Source organism: Schistocerca serialis, chromosome 9 (genome assembly GCF_023864345.2).
Source record: "Schistocerca serialis cubense isolate TAMUIC-IGC-003099 chromosome 9, iqSchSeri2.2, whole genome shotgun sequence".
Lineage (NCBI taxonomy): Eukaryota > Metazoa > Arthropoda > Insecta > Orthoptera > Acrididae > Schistocerca > Schistocerca serialis.
Window position 1 is genome coordinate 61599183 of NC_064646.1, and position 14104 is coordinate 61613286.

Genomic DNA, 14104 nt, shown 5'->3' on the forward strand with positions numbered 1-14104 from the left:
TTTAGCACCGGTTTGATATTAACGTGAGGGCTGATATTGTAGAGGGTCATGTGATTGGGTCACACCTCCTTCCACTTAAGCTAACCGATCCTGTATACCCGATCTTCCTACAAAACGTATTGGATTTGTTCTTGGAATCTGCCACGCAATGCGCGTCAGGAGATGTGGTTACAGCATGATGGTGCACCAGCTCACTTCTCACGCGCCGTTAGGACACACCTCAACAGACGATATGGTGAAGAATCCAGAGGTGGCCCAATTGCGTGGCCGCCACGATCGCCGGATTTAACTCACAGGTGCCACTGTGCCACCACCCTTTCCTCCCCCTCCCTCCCCCCCTTCACCCACCCTGCTGAACAGTGTTCACACTGCAGTGTCTACCAATCTGCAGTCGGTCTAGTGTGAGGGAACTCGGCAGGCAGACATTTAACAAAGGCGCTTATTTAAATATCAAAACGTGTTGCAACCAAGAAGAAAGCAAAAGAAAAGAAAATCTCCAATGGAATAGGTAAATATTAAGGAGAAAGCGAAAGTTTCAAGCAAACAATAATAAAAACTTGAAGAAATATTCGAAATTAAATAAAAGTATTCGTAAATGGCTTTGAACGGGTGTGAGAAGACACAATCAATCTCTAGTATGAGAAATATCTGAAATCAATATGAGTACGAAAGAAATAATTGGCACTTGTGCAGACTTTTAAAGTTGCGTGTAAATGTTTTGTCTGCTTTAAGAAATGAATTAAAGAAACACATTGTCAATAACGAAAATAATGGTGTTCTGTATGCGAGATGCAAAAAATTCCATGAGACTCGAAGAAAGGAAAGCAATATGTAGATTATAGTGTTCCAATGAAAATGGTTCAAGCTATAGACAGAGTAATAATAAAGACTTTTAACATTAATTACAGAATACCTCTAAATGAAATTAATTCCACAATGTTATAATTATTCAACTTCACACAACAACTGTAAATATTATAAATTAAAGTCCACCACTGCTTTTTAAAGGCGTAGTAATGATGAAAGTGCAATTTATTGTGGCATTACTGTTACAAATAGCTAAACGATATTGACTGACTTTTACCATCATTTTCTGCTTAATTTTATTTAGAGTGTACTAGGTACATTTGATAGGAGGAAAGCTTTGAACTTTTCTCAGTGGTTGAGGTGTCCTCCCATTGAGATGTCTGGGTCCTTTTTCTTGGGAGGAGGCCAGTTTTTGTGGAAATAAGGCCGATATTACGATATCATCTAGCACTAGCAGCAGTAGTAGCTTTATTCATCTTTTTACAAGGATATAGGACATGTCAAAGGATTTACAGATTTAGACCAATTTAAAATAAGCTCATTCGTACACAAATACATTTACAGACTTCTAGTTAGAGAGAATCATTAGAGTTACTCCTGGTATACAATACTTTTTATACAAATAACTTGAAATAATGTAATGCCACACTGTTCACTCATATCCTACTATCAGTCAGTGCACACACTATACACACATTGTTTCGTAACACTTCACTCACTACACACACAAACGCACACATACACCGGTGCTCTCTGGGCCATTTTCTGTACCACAAATCCAATTTGGTATCCTGGAAAACTCAGTCAGCATCCTTCTATAATGAGTGAGATGTTGAGCTCAGAAAGTGGAAGAGGTGTTAGTGTTGTGCTATGCGTAGGTTGATGGTAAGTATTTATAGAAAAGGAAAAAAGAAGGAAAAAAAGCATAGTGTTAAGGTGTTATGTGGAATGTTGGATGTTTTATAATCATTATTATTATTTATTTGTATAACATTCGTTTTTACCAAACCCCTACTCTGTTTTATCTGAGAAATCCTTCAATGTATGAAATGTATTGCATAACAGGTACTTTTTAGCTGCCTTTTTAAATAAGTATATTTTTGCAATTTCCTTAATTTCTTTTGGTAATTTATTGTGCAGTTTTATTCCTTGGTAGAAAATGCTATTTTGAGTTTTACGTTTATTTTTGCTTGGTAAATGTAAGTTGAATCTACCTCTTGTTCCATGGTCATGGACAGAGTTGTTTGTGCAGTAATTACCAATGTTATTTTTGATGTGTACAACTGACTGGTAAATGTATTCACACGGAGCAGTTAAAATCCCCAGTGTTTTGAACAGATCTTTACAATGAGATTGATTACTATTTTTGATTATTATTCTTATGGCTCTTTTCTGGAGTTTGAAAACTGTGTTCATATTTTGTACATTTGTTCCCCAAAAAAGAATGCCATAGTTAAGAACTGAGTGTACATATGAATAGTATGTAACTAAAAGGCAGTGCATGTTACACACTTATAGTATTCTAAGGGCGTAACATTCTGATGACATTCTGTTTGCAAGTATCTTTGTGTGTTCACACCACTTCAACTGAGAATCAATATTCATTCCTAGAAATTTTGCATTTGTTACTCAGTCTACAGAGGTATGATCTACTTTTAATTTAACCTTTTCATTTTCCCTCTTCAAACTGAAATTCATGGCATTCGTTTTCTTTATGTTCAGTGCCACTTTATTACTTATTGACCATTCATAAACTTCCTTGAGAGTTTCATTTACTTTCTCTTCTTTTCTCAGTGACTATAATATTGCTGTCATCAGCGAAGAGAATTTTTTTCACCATGAGTAACGCTACTGGGAAAGTCATTGATGTGTATCAAGAATAATATTGGTCCTAATATTCTACCTTGCTGAACCCCTATATTAATGTATTTTAGTTCTGATAAGTGTTTTACTAAATGTTTAGGTCTATTTGAAGTATATGTTATCTCTATTCTTTGTACCCTATCTGCTAGGTATGATCGAAACAGCCAGTAGCTACCCCTCTTATTCCTAATGCTTCTCATTTTTTAAATAGAATCTTATGGTAGACTGCATCAAAGGCCTTAGAAAGATCCAAAAATATGCCTGTGACACACTCATCTTTGTCAAGAGCATCAAGTACAACTTTTGTGAATTCTACTATGGTTGACTCCATATCTTTGCCACTTCGGAAACCAAACTGTGATTTGCTTAAAAGATTGTATTTATTCAGGTAATTCATTAATCTGTCTTTCATAATTGCTTCTATTATTTTTGAGAATTGTGGCACCAGGAAAATGGCTCGGTAATTTTCTATGTCTTCTGCATTACCTTTCTTAAGCAAAGATACAACACTTGCCTGTTTTAACTGCTCTGGAGATGTCCCTGATGTGAAGGCTGCATTTATTACATTTGTTAAGGGGCCTTGTATAATCTCTGTGCATTGTTTCAGTACACACATTGGTACTTCATCTAAGCCTAATGACTTCTTATTTTTTAGTTTCTGAACAGTTTTATTGACTTCATTCTCTGTCGTTGTAAATAACATCATTGTATTTAGTGCAACATTATTTACAGGTGTTGTATTTGTTTTGGGGAATTTTTGCTGTAATTTCTCTGCAATACTTGAATAATGCTCGCTTACGTAGTTTGCTAAGTGTTGTGGATGATTTATGCAGTATGTTATGCAGTTTGTTATTCTGCGTTTGTTTGCCTCTCCCCGTTTCCTTTTTTATAGCATCCCAGACAGCTTTCTTTGCCAAAGTTGATATGTCAAATATTTACGTCAAAGAAATTTGACAGTGTAATACCGGCCTAAGGCTGCAGCCTGTCGGAGCCGGCGCCTCTCCTAGCCTTGAGTGGTGGACGTCGCTCTGCCACCGCCATCCTCAGAGGATAACTGAGCACGCAATTTCTGCCTATTCTGGTGGGACATCGAAGGAAGAGACACCAAGACACCACCCGCCCAGCGTCGGCAGGTCCATTGCTTTCACTCCAAAATTTAGTGCAGCCAATCGAACTGAGCCGCCCCACTTGGGTCGAAGATACCGACCAATTGACGGGACGCTGCTCCATCAAACTACCAATTTCCCATTTGTTAAGGTGCGTTTTGAACGCCAAGAGTGCGAAGTTTCTGCAGCATTCCCCCGTTCATTCATTAAATTAGCCATATTCTCGTCTGTCACATTGGCAACAGCAAGAAGTCGTCCCCTTCATATAGTATTTTAGAAAGTAAGCTGGTTGAGCGCTGCGAACTAAGATTCTGGGTCATTTTGCTCTGGGCCTCCTTGCTGGGCCATTCAGTCACTGCCCGACAGAGGGTCACTCATCTCATGGCCACCATTTGGTACTAATGGGTGCCCGGTATGTCGATTTTACGGAAATGTAAATATCACTGTTGCGTTATAAAAAAAAAGCACTGCGTCTTCAGGCCACGAGTGGCCTACCGGGACCATCCGACCGCCGTGTCATCCTCAGTGGAGGATGCAGATAGGAGGGGCGTGGGGTCAGCACACCGCTCTCCCGGTCGTTATGATGGTATTCTTGACCGAAGCCGCTACTAATCGGTCGAGTACATCCTTAGTAAGCACTGGGAACCTGCGCTTATCTTGTCAGTCTGATTAAGAAGTGGGAGGAGATATCCCACAGCAAACTGATATCAGAAGCAGGAGCAGCAACAGCCAAGACGCCTCCAGCATACGTCCTTGGGAGCGAAACGTGGCGTAAGCGCCGAGTTGAAGGGAGGAGGAGGAGGAGGGGGAAGGAGATGTTGATGTGTGCTCGCACCTGGGTGCGAACCGCTAATAGAGCACCTGGCTGGAAGCTAGGGTCTGGGTGTAAAAGCACTGCGCCACCTTCTAGGCAATCAGTTCATCAACCGACCTGATGATGGCAAACTGGTTCGCTTGACCGTTCGACACTGACTTCTGGCCGTTCACCGGCGAACTACATCATCACGAAATACACCTGGAAAAGTTGAAGAATGACTGACTTTTATTAGTTTCATAATCACAGGTCCTTGAAGCCGTAGGCTGACTGGTGAGAATCCAATTGCTGTTTCATCTCTGCTGATGGGCAGGAGTTGGAATGGACAACATAAAATAAGAACACTGGAAAAAATATATTCACCCCTAGGTGGCGTTACGTTGATACCGTGTAACAACGCGTCTTGCTTGGCAATGGCCACAATTATTAAGCGAGGAATAGAGTCCACAGTTTCTTCAGGTATGCCACATCCATCCATCTCACTGATGTCTAGACACCACGGGACTACGAAACCGCGAAGAGGCTGATTGTTACAACTCACCCACTGTTCCATATAGCTCCAGGTTTTTTGTGGTATTAAAATAGGGTGGCTTATCGTGCCATTCGAGATTAGATAAGGTACCTGAGTGTTCGTCGGACCAGTGAACACTGATGTCGTCATCTTGGAAGACGAGAATTTCCATTACATAGATTATGAAGATGTGAAGCAAGGTGTAGCTGTTGGTCTTAAAAACATCTCTCGCCAGCTTACGATATAGTCTGGAGACACTGTCTTCTCTACAAACTCGTTCATATAATCCCACTCTGAAAAACAGTCAAACTTGCTTGCCGGGAGGTCATTTCGAATCATACTGGGCAACAGGATAAGCTCTTCAATGACGCTAAACGATGGTCTACCTATGGAACATGTCCTCGCTCACTGCTGTTTAATCTATACATATCCATTATGCTTGAAACTACATCTCACAAGTTTGTTTACGCCGATAACTGGCGCAAGGAAATTTTGAAGCAACTGAAGCCATCTTAACGTCTTACCTGGTAATAACGAGAACATACTTTCGGAAATGGAGACTGAAACCAAACCCCACAAAAATAGAGACAGCTTGCTTTCATTCGTGGGATAGACAGGCGAATAAACACCTCCATGTTAAATTTGGTGACTACTTCACCGCATTCAGTACCCAAAATATGTAGGGATTTCATTGAATCCGACACTGTCCTACAAGAATCATCTGCAAAACACCGCAGCAGAGATACGACCTGTAGTCGAGTGGAAGAAGGTGCCTGACAGCTCGCAGCACTGTTACGAGCTTTCATCTACGAAGTGCAAACGGCTGCAGAGTTTTGACAACACTGATGCATTACCATAGAGACGTTTACAAAATTGCAACTGACATCGATCAAGAAAACCACCCACGAAAACAACCATGGAACTATACACTTCTCAGTGCAACTTAAATGACGCATGGGAACGAGACTGGTCAGAGGCTTACACTTCACATTACCATAACTTGCAACGTGCAAGGAAGAGACCCCCTGCCTTTGACCAACCGTGCAGAATATGAACAACTATTAACAGAATACGCTCTAATCATGGCACGAGCGGAGCTTTTCTTTATAAATGGCTAGGGCTTCATCTTTAAAACGCGACTGTGGAGCACCAAGGCAAACCGTTCGCCATACTGTTGCAAAACGTGCCAGCAGGTCACATCACGGAACTTTCAACGAATTCCTGATGGCAACGAATGACGCAACTGATTATATAAAAATTTAAAGATCTGTTTGCAAATTACATATGCTATTGCTTGTATTTTAAGAATGTGCTTAAAAAAACAGACGAAAAAATGAGTGGGTTCAAGTGATGGTGCGAAAGACATTACCAAAACATCACAGAAGCAACTCCGACCTGAACTACGCTCTCTGCACTCTACATAAAAAAACCTCATTGGGTTTTGGTGCAAAATCGCTACTTGTCGGAAGACATTACATTCCTACAGTCGGCTACATAGTCCACTTCCTGAGCTGAAGACGTGCACCTTCATGTATTTCTGTGAGTAATGGCTTCTTACGAGGAATCCTTCTCCAAATCTCCAAATATTTATTGCATACAGATCCTTTTCCGAACAGTCGCTCAGAAACTGTTGATATGGACCTACAATCACTAACAACAGCAGTACCTGCCAGGTTTAAAACCGATTGTGATTGCCACAGCGTGAAATGCGTCTCTAGCCCCTGGTGGATAGGATGTTTTTGGGACCACTGCCCTAACGCGGTGTTACATGGCTGTGCCTGGCACACCACTCCATGTAGAGATGTCGGGCAGCCCACACTGACACACCAACACATCGGGCAACTTCATTCCCAGTGTGGCCATGTGCACATCCAAATACAATAGCTCCTTTTTACCATTCTACTCATTTTTTAACTGCTTTTGAGAAGAGTGCGACTCATGCTAACTCAGGAAGAAGGCTTCCGATTATCTTGCTTAAGAAATGAGCAGGCCCAGGTTTTCCTTCTGAATTCAGTCACAGATGCTCTGGAGAAGGGAAGTGGGTCCCCAGGACACTGCAATTCATGGAAGCAGTTGCGGTACAATCCTACTCCACGCTTTGGTGGCGAATGCAGAGGTCTCTGTTGAAGGCAGCTGCCATCAAGCCACTGCAAGTCCCTAGGGTAGGACTGTGTGTGTCAGTTCACCTCCCTGTACAAATCTAAGAACAGGCCGCCACAAGAATCCTCGGCCTCCACAATAAAATCAGTTGCCTCTCCCTCCAGATTTTGTTATCCAATCAAATCAACTTTGCCCACCACCACGCTTAGGTGCGAAGGGCTCGACCAATGAGTGGAACATGGCTAGCAGCCGATATCAGCTCGCATGTTAATATGCACTCTATGAGCCAGGAATGAGGAATTTCTACAAGGTTCCCCTGTATTCATGCCAGTAAAGCGAAATTGACGTTGATCACTGTGGCAATGGTTGGGTATCGTACCTTCCATGGAGAGTTTTTCCAAAAGTGGGGAGTTTTGTTTGGTTGCCGATTGGGGTACACATTTTCAACGTTTGGAGTGAGTGTTGCGTTTCGCATTTGCACTATCCACTTTCTGAGCAGCTCACAAACTGCGGAGTATGCTGCTAAATTTGCGTTCCGTGATTAATTGTGTTGTTTATGGATCTTGGTCTCGTTTACCTTGCATTTGCGAGGTGCGCTGCTTATAAAAGCTTGCAACGTTCCCAAGCAGTCTTCCACGTAATTGAGGTACCTCCTCATAGTGTCAGAAGGACATTCATCACTGAACTGAGCTTCTAGAGAGCACAACGTTTAAAAGTTTTAGGTAACTTTGTGCTCCTAGTGTGGAAAGTTATTCTCTGCCACATTAAAATGGTGTGAGTTGAGACATTAAAGTAAATAAATAACTTATTAAACTTAGACTCGATTTGCATCTCATACCCAAACTATTGCCCTACAACACATCCTGGATAGGACACACACTAAAAACAAATACACTCTAAGAGAATAAAAGACGCACTACGAAGGAAGTATCCAAATGGGACGGAAGTCGGTAGATGTCATATACACGCACGGTCAAGCAAATGATTACAGTTTCAGAGAAAAAATACAGGATGATGTATTCAAGAGAAAGAGCTTCACAAATTGAGAAGGTCATTAAAGAGTTGCTCCACCTCTGGTCCTTACGCTAGCAGTTATTCGGCTTGACATTGGTTGATAGAGTTATTGCATGTCCTCCTGAGGGATATACTGCCAAATTCTCTCCAACTGGCGTGTAAGATCGTCAAAATCCCGAGCTAGTTGGAGCGCCCTGCCCATACTGCTCCAAACGCTGTCTATTGGGGAGAGATCGGGTGACCCTGCTGGCCAAGGTAGAGTTCGACAAGCATGAAGACAAGTAGTAGAAACTTTCGCCACGTTTTGGAGGGCATTGTCTTGCTGAAATTCAATCCCAGAATGGCTTGCCATGAAGGGCAACAAAACGGGGCGCAGAACATCGTCGACGTATTGCTATGCTGTGAGAGTGCCTTGATGACAACCAAGGGGTTCTGCTATGAAATGAAATGGCATCCAGACCATCACTCCCGGTTGTAGGGCCTTACGGCGGGCGAAAGTCAGATTGGTCTCCCATCGACGTCTAGGGCGTCTCTAGACCCATCTTCGCTGACCATTGGGGCTCAATTTGAAGCGAGACTCATCACTGAAGACAATTCTACTCCAGTCAATGAGATTCCAGGCCGAAGAAGTGTCTGGAGATGCACTGGACAGCAGTGGGATTCCGTCCCGTTAGGATAATTCTGTCGTGGTGCGTCATTTTTCTTTCCTTGAACTGTATAACCATGCAGTCCTAATTTGTTTGTCTTACTATGACGATATTCCATAGAAAGCAGGTCCTTGGCCTTTTTGTTTAAATACTAAATGTGAGGTAGTTTGATCTGTGGTTAAGACTTACCAGCACTCCACTGAGCTCGTCATAGATTTGTTAAAGGCAAGTTGGAGAGAGAAGTAAGAAAGGCAGGAGCGCAAGTTCTGTTCAACAATACTTCAGTGCCATGACTTTCATCAGGGATGAAGGTCCACACAGTGGCATGGTAGCAGTTCAGCACCATCTACCGCGCTCGAGAGCGACCATTGTGTTCTTTTATTGCAGTCAGTAATATCTTCTACATCTACATCCATACTCCGCAAGCCACGTGACTGTGTGTGGCGGAGGGTACTTTGAGTACCTCTATCGGTTCTCCCTACTATTCCAGTCTCGTATTGTTCGTGGAAAGAAGGATTGTCGGTATGCCTCTGTGTGGGCTCTAATCTCTCTGATTTTATCCTCATGGTCTCTTCGCGAGATATAAGTACGACGGAGCATTATACTGCTTGACTCCTCGGTGAAGGTATGTTCTCGAAACTTCAACAAAAGCCCGTACCGAGCTACTGAGCGTCTCTCCTGCAGAGTCTTCCACTGGAGTTTATCTGTCATCTCCGTAACGATTTCGCCATTACTAAATGATCCTGTAACGAAGTGCGTTGCTCTCCGTTGGATCTTCTCTATCTCTTCTATCAACCCTATCTGGTACGGATCCCACACTGGTGAGCAGTATTCAAGCAGTGGGCGAACAAGCGTACTGTAACCTACTTCCTTTGTTTTAGGATTGCATTTCCGCAGGATTCTTCCAATGAATCTCAGTTTGGCATCTGCTTTACCGACGATCAACTTTATATGATCATTCCATTTTAAATCACTCCTAATGCGTACTCCCAGATAATTTATGCAATTAACTGCTTCCAGTTGCTGACCTGCTATAGTGTAGATAAATGATAAGGGATCTTTCTTTCTGTGTATTCGCAGCACATTACACTTGTCTACAATGAGATTCAATTGCCATTCCCTGCACCATGCGTCAATTCGCTGCAGATCCTCCTGCATTTCAGTACAATTTTCAATTGTTATAACCTCTCGATATACCACAGCATCATCCGCAAAAAGCCTCAGTGAACTTCCGATGTCATCCACAAGGTCATTTATGTATATTGTGAATAGCAACTGTCCTACGACACTCCCCTACGGCACACCTGAAATCACTCTTACTTCGGAAGACTTCTCTCCATTGAGAATGACATGCTGCGTTCTGTTATCTAGGAACTCTTCAATCCAATCTCACAATTGGTCTGATAGTCCATATGCTCTTACTTTGTTCATTAAACGACTGTGGGGAATTTGCGGAAGTCAAGAAACACGGCATCTACCTGGGAACCCGCGTCTACGGCCCTCTGAGTCTCGTGGACGAATAGCGGGAGCTGGGTTTCACACGATCGTCTTTTTCGAAACCCATGCTGATTCCTACAGAGTAGATTTCTAGTCTCCAGAAAAGTCATTATACTCGAACATAATACGTGTTCCAAAATTCTACAACTGATCGACGTTAGAGATGTAGGTCTATAGTTCTGCACATCTGTTCGACGTCCCTTCTTGAAAACGGGGATGACCTGTGCCCTTTTCCAATCCTTTGGAACGCTACGCTCTTCTAGAGACCTACGGTACACCGCTGCAAGAAGGGGGGCAAGTTCCTTCGCGTACTCTGTGTAAAATCGAGCTAGTATCCCATCAGGTCCAGCGGCCTTTCCTCTTAAGCTGGCAACGCTGGGTAATCAGCTAGTTTCACAGTAAGGGTAATAATTTTTTGGTTCGCATGTAAACTGAAAACAACAGTTTAAGGGAAGCAGATATCGTCTAGCTGCTTACCTTGAAGCCGTCCTTGCTGCGCTCGATTTTGGAGAAACCAGACTTGACCTCAGGAGTGTGGCGCCAGGGCCGATTGTACGAACAGCAGCAAGCGTCTAGAGCCGCGGACGGGTCATAGCAGGACGTGGTCGCTCCTAGGCCTGCCACGTTCAGTTCGTCGTCGCTGTCGCTGTCGCTGTCGTCGAGGTCCAGAAACAGCCAGCCCCGAGCCCAGTCCGTCTGCCCCGGCCAGTAGCAGATCCTCCTCTGGGACATGGGGACCTGGCGGCACAGAGAGCCACAGTTTGGCAATATCCTCAACTGAAACGATGTAGGTTTACATCTACATCTACATCTACATGATTACTCTGCAATTCACATTTAAGTGCTTGGCAGAGGGTTCATCGGACCACAATCATACTATCTCTCTACCATTCCACTCCCGAACAGCGGGCGGGAAAAACGAACACCTAAAACCTTTCTGTTCGAGCTCTAATTTCTCTTATTTTATTTTGATGATCATTCCTACCTATGTAGATTGGGCTCAACAAAATATTTTCGCATTCGGAAGAGAAAGTTGGTGACTGAAATTTCGTAAATAGATCTCGCCGCGACGAAAAACGTCTTTGCTTTAATGACTTCCATCCCAACTCGCGTATCATATCTGCCACACTCTCTCCCCTATTACGTGATAATACAAAACGAGCTGCCCTTTTTTTGCACCCTTTCGATGTTCTCCGTCAATCCCACCTGGTAAGGATCCCACACCGCGCAGCAATATTCTAACAGAGGACGAACGAGTGTAGTGTAAGCTGTCTCTTTAGTGGACTTGTTGCATCTTCTAAGTGTCCTGCCAATGAAACGCAGCCTTTTGCTCGCCTTCCCCACAATATTATCTATGTGGTCTTTCCAACTGAAGTTGTTCGTAATTTTTACACCCAGGTACTTAGTTGAATTGACAGCCTTGAGAATTGTACTATTTATCGAGTAATCGAATTCCAGCGGATTTCTTTTGGAACTCATGTGGATCACCTCACACTTTTCGTTATTTAGCGTCAACTGCCACCTGCCACACCATACAGCAATCTTTTCTAAATCGCTTTGCAACTGATACTGGTCTTCGGATGACCTTACTAGACGGTAAATTACAGCATCATCTGCGAACAACCTAAGACAACTGCTCAGATTGTCACCCAGGTCATTTATACGGATCAGGAACAGTAGAAATCCCAGGACGCTTCCCTGAGGAACACCTGATATCACTTCAGTTTTATTCGATGATTTGCCGTCTGTTACTACGAACTGCGACCTTCCTGACAGGAAATCACGAATCCAATCGCACAACTGAGACGATACCGGATAGGCCCGTAGTTTTATTAGAAGTCGCTTGTGAGGAACGGTGTCAAAAGCTTTCCGGAAATGTAGAAATACGGAATCAACTTGAGATCCCCTGTCGAAAGCGGCCATTACTTCGTGCGAGGTTCTCTAAATATGGATGAATTCTTTAGAAAATACGCCTCCCGGCCTACGCTACCCAACATCTGCCACAGCATATTCAGGTGAGAGGTCCTCAACCATAACGTTGGCTTGATGTACCGGATGGTTATTACTGAAGTGGAGCTACTCATAGAGGTCCAGTGTTTGCTGTAATTATCGAATGGCAGGGAAACTTGGTAGATAATTTGATGCGTTAATGCTGAACCGATTTACACTGGAAAATAGTTTAGGTAAAATTTTGGCCACCAGCTGCAAATCTGCAGCTGTATAGCATCTCGTCACATGGAGGAAGTTCCGTTAGCGGCGGCTGATAATAAACTCAACATTGTGGCTTTCTCATCTGGTTCACCTTTTCTGCCCATGTCCTGTTCCCAGCCCATTACATACTGAAACATTTCTATACGACTTTCTTGCATTCACAGCGCCAGATTTGCACCTGGAGTCCAAAGCTACTTTTTTTCAGCGTTAATCGGCTCTGCATTAACCCACTGGAATGTCTGCCAACTTTTGCTGCCATACGAAAGCTACAGCCCACACTGAACGTCTGTGAATAGCTGCACTTTAATTATCACCAGCCTCTAGATGTCCATTCCTGGTGCTGGCGAGCTTTCCTCTTCATTTCAACGTAATGTAATACCCTAAAAAATTACATATAAATTACGTAATTTTTGCTTGATTTCTTAATTTTTGCTATAATGGATGTAATTCTTATCGAGAAGATATTATGTCGTAGGCGTGGACCTCTATCGCCGCGTTTGTTTTATCCCTATGTTTTTTTTTTTTTTTTTTATTTAATGGACACTCTCGTCTGGACACGCTGATGAACAGTACTTAATTTTAACTTATTTGGAACTGCTTATATTTGTCTTTATTATTGGTTAGACAGTTCACCTTGGGCTTATTTGTAACCACTGCACGATGAAAAATAATTAATAATAAATAATGTAAAGTAACAAGTCTTCATTTATTTATGATATTATTAATTTAAATCTGTAGTTCCCAATCTATTTTCTTGTTTGTTTTGTAATAGTTCTTCGTTGTGGTGGCCGGCACACGGACGACCTACGCTGCTGGGAGAGACAGATGTTGAACAGTTATCCTCGCTTGCCAGCGGTAATTAAGTAAGAACGAACCTGCAGCTTGTTGTTCGGAACAACAATTTATTTCCGTACATCCATCCTTTTATAAATAGTGGGGCAATAGCTGTTTTATTTATGTGTAAAGTCATTAGTTTTGTTTAATTGTAACCGGTTTTGATGATATAATCAACCATCTTCAGGCCCCTAGATAGATACAGTCAACGTATCACTATCAAACTACTCGTTAATTTTATTGCAACAATTTAAACATTTTACATAAGTAAGCGACTATCGTAGTACTAAAACTGTAACAAAGAGCAAATAAAGATAGTTCCCTTCTGTAACGTATGTGTAAAAGTTGTTAAACACCTAGTAGCCTTCACAACAGGTATCGGCCTCCGTAGCTCAGCTGACTGTTATGCGAAAGACCTGTGTTCCATTCCCAGTACCATCAGGAATTTGTCTTTGGTAGGAAGATAGGAATGAGGAGCACTCAGCCACGAAATACAAACTGAGGAGCTACCCATGTGATAACTAGCGGCTCAAAGATCAAGAAAACCGACAGTATTGGGACAACCTGTATATCAGTCCAAAATACCATTATCCAAGATGGTGGCGATGACGTCATCGAAGACGGCGGCGATGACATCATCCAATATGGCGTCTGTGACGTCAATGAAGATGGCGGATTTTGGCAGGAAGTTTGAATTTTG

The 14104-nt window shown here is 42.6% G+C and overlaps 1 protein-coding gene across 1 annotated transcript in view; it reads right to left on the reverse strand.

Annotated features, from left to right (window-relative positions):
• LOC126419369 (uncharacterized) overlaps window positions 1-11091 on the reverse strand; it is a 117439-nt gene extending 106348 nt beyond the window's left edge. Inside the window, exon 1 of the mRNA XM_050086556.1 lies at window positions 10837-11091. Within this exon, the coding sequence (XP_049942513.1) occupies window positions 10837-11091 (255 nt within the window). The remainder of the gene's footprint in view (window positions 1-10836) is intronic.
• Between the last annotated feature and the right edge of the window lie 3013 nt (window positions 11092-14104).